We start from the raw sequence: 3,314 nt of genomic DNA, 5'->3' as shown, positions 1-3,314 counted from the left end.
TTTGTAGTCTGTCCTGAAACTTGCTCTGTAGACCAGGCTAGCCTTGAACTCACAGAGATACGCCCGCCTCTGCCTCCCGAGTGCTGGGATTAAAGCTGTGCACCACCACCACCCGGCTTAATTAATCAATTGATTAATTTTTTTAATGTATAAAACTTTTACTTGCATGTATGTTTGTGCACCACTAGGGTGCCGGGTGCACGTGGAGCCATCAGATCTCCTGGAATTGGAGTTGCAGATGGTTGAAAACTGTGCTGTGGCTGCTGGGAACCAACCTGGGTCATTTGGAGGAGCAATCAGTGCTCTTAACCACTGAGCTATCTCTCCACTCACCAATTAAAAGTTTTTTTTTTAACATTTATTTATTGTGTGTGTGTGTGTGTATAGAAATAGGGGCTGGCTTACAGGAGTTGCTTCTTTCCTTCTACCATGTGGTTACCAGGGATCAAACTCAGGTCGTCAGGCTGGGCAACAAACACACTTGCCCACTAAGCAATTTTGTAGGCTTTATCATTGTTTTAAAAATGTATGTCTAAGGCCAGGTGTGGAGGTACATGCCTTTAATCCCAGCAGTTGGGAAACAGAGGCAGGAGGATCTCTGAGTTTGAGGCCAGCCTGACCTACATAGTGAGTTCTAGGACAGCCAGGATATCTAGAGAGACCCTGTCTCAACAAACAAACAAATATGTATTCATTGAAAAGAAATTCCAAGACACAGAACTATGAGCATACGCCTTCCCACACCAGATAACTGCTTCTAGTGTTTTCATGGGCTGCCTTCCTGCCTGCTCCTGTCATCTGACCTAGTTTATATTGCGGAGAAACAATCTTCTTTCAGTTTGGCTGTGCAGGTCAATGGACCTAACCAGTTAACAAGAGAATAATGCACTTTTCACTGTGAACTTTGCCAAAGCATATTGACATCCTTTCTCTTGCTCAGCATCACACCAGATAGAACACTGATCTGAATGTTAGGGAGCCAAGAGGAGAATGTACCGAACCACAGGTCTGGGAAGGGTTGGAGTCAGGTCTAGAAGTTTCTTCCTAAGAAATTAATGACTCTGTATCTGGGCACAGAGATTCTGTTAGCGCCGGGGCTTCTGCTTCCTGTGGTTTATTTTCCTCTACGGCGCACACATGTGTTGAGTGTGTCCGTGCTCTCAGCCTGAGAACTCCGCTCCATCGCAGGAACAGCGGTGGCTTCCTCGCCGGCACCCATTTCCTCTGTCCCCCCAGCAGCGGGCACAGTCCTGGCAGTCAGCACCGGGGGCATCGCTCTGCCTCTTCGATTTGCTTTGCCGACAAAGTTCCCTGCTTCCTGATGACCACCCTAAACACCTGACCCCGCCAACCTGCTCCATTGGTTACTCAGTCAGTGGGCCTCCACCTGAAGCTTGGACCGGTTACCAGAGCGCTTTTTGAGTAAGTGGCCCCAGGCAGACGGCTCTCACCTTTCTCGCTGGCCCTTGCTCGATTTCTTTACCATGAAAAGCAGCTTCATATCTGCTTAAAATGTTCATTTCTGTTTTTAAATTTCTCTTTAATTTTTTTTTTTTGCGGTTTTTGTTCCCCTCCTTGATCTATCTAGTTTCTTTCTCTTTGAATGCTAACACTGTATTTAAGTCTAACAGATTAGTGACAGTAAAAAATTAGGTGAAATTCGTCTTGTGTGTAAAGAATGTTCGGGAACAAAATTGAGAGTGACCGTAATGACTTAAAACGAAACAGAGCAGGAGACCATGTGGCAAGAACTCAGAAAAGAGAACCCCAGAAACTCAGGAAATTTTGATTGAGGATATTTTAGCAAACGAACAAATTGTCCCCTCAGTTTGGTGTGTGGAAGTTGGCATGCCTGGTTATTGACCTTGGAAATGTGTCTCTGCACTGCTTCAAAGCCCGCATTTCACCAGCAAGAAATGTTTGACAATCTTCTTGTCAAACTCAAAGACTTAAAATTCAAAATATCACATAAAAGTCATAGCATCCCTGACATGTTATGCTCAGCCCACCCGTGCACAGTCGCACACAGAGAACTGAGTGGGTCACCCACAGTCCCTACTGTAACCCCAGCAGTTCTGTCTGTAGCCACCGTGCGTGCCAGGGCCTTTCCTGGGGCTTTCTGAATCACTTCTATTCTCCTCATTGATTCAAGACGGTGAATGTATAGAATATTCAGAAACACCATGGTAACCGCTGCTTCCTGACAGTGACTGTCTAGCTGGGTCCAGACGGTGGCTTCAACTACCTCTTTCCCTCCCTCTTATCACAGCACTCTGTGGTGGTGTCTGTTACCCCCTAGACAAACACCCTTAACCAACATCCCATCCCGAAGCCTACTTGGCCTGGACCACTCTTTGGAAAACCATCACCGAGGCCACTTAGGTGTCCATGGTGAGCCATCTCAGCCTGGCCCACACCCAGCCAGGCGTGTGTCAAGTCAGAGGCACACCGTCAGCCCATCCTCTTGCTCCAAAGCAGCAGTTTAAACAGCTGCACCCAGCTGCACACATGTCAGGGATGCTATGTCTGTTATCCTGCATGCTCAGTATGGTAGAACATGGAACTGAGTGATTTCCATGTAAAGTTTTCTGATGAATTTTTTCTTTCTTATCACCCCTGGGCAATTCATCTCAGAGTCAGTCATGAGGAGCCAGATTTTTAAAAATCTTATCTCTTGGTGCCAGTTAGTTCCCATCTGATCTCATTCAGCCTGCACCCGTCTTGTCTCCCTTAGCCAGCTGTCTCCTTGGGTCCCTTGGAGATGTCCTCAAGGCCCCCGCCTGCTTGCCAAGTGACCAGGGCTGTCCTACCTGAGCTCGCTCTCCACCCTGAACCCTTTCCTCCGGGCCAGCTCCATGAGGAAGGCTCTTCGAGTCGTGCCCATCCTCTTCTCCAAAATGAAGAGGACCAAGTCTCGAAACCTGATGTCATGAGATGTGGTGGCCACCGAGGTGCCCGTCTGCCTGGGCCTCTTCTTCCGAGGACCCAGGTGGGCTGCTTGCAGTGGATCCATGGCAGCAGGCGATCTGGCTCTGCCAGTGCTGTCAAGTGGTGTCTCCTACATCAGGGCTCTGATGTCATCTCAACAGCAGACTCTGCAGCCAGGAGCAGCTTCCTGGGTGCCACCCTGGTGACAGCTTCCTGCCGAAGGAATTTCTAGCTCTGATAGTTCCTTTGCAGAAGGTGGAGCTCATGACAAAGAGTCAGTCTAGCTTGTGTTTCACATGCTTGATGTCCGCAGCCTCCCAGAATAAGCTTGGGAAGAAGTGGAAACCCGCCACTGGCTGAGTGCTATGTCTTAGTTCTAAGTGTGT

The 3,314-nt window shown here is 48.3% G+C and overlaps 1 protein-coding gene across 3 annotated transcripts in view; it reads right to left on the bottom strand.

The window, feature by feature from the left end:
• Dntt (DNA nucleotidylexotransferase) overlaps positions 1-3,013 on the bottom strand; it is a 32,572-nt gene extending 29,559 nt beyond the window's left edge. For all 3 annotated transcript variants that reach the window (XM_005352267.2, XM_005352268.2, XM_005352269.2), the window contains exon 1: positions 2,811-3,013. In XM_005352267.2, coding sequence (XP_005352324.1) covers positions 2,811-3,013 — 203 coding nt within the window. The remainder of the gene's footprint in view (positions 1-2,810) is intronic.
• Between the last annotated feature and the right edge of the window lie 301 nt (positions 3,014-3,314).

The sequence above is a fragment of the Microtus ochrogaster genome, chromosome 8, assembly GCF_000317375.1.
Source record: "Microtus ochrogaster isolate Prairie Vole_2 chromosome 8, MicOch1.0, whole genome shotgun sequence".
Taxonomy (NCBI): domain Eukaryota; kingdom Metazoa; phylum Chordata; class Mammalia; order Rodentia; family Cricetidae; genus Microtus; species Microtus ochrogaster.
The sequence above is the reverse complement of the archived record's forward strand: the minus strand, read 5'-3'. Positions and strand labels throughout refer to the sequence as shown.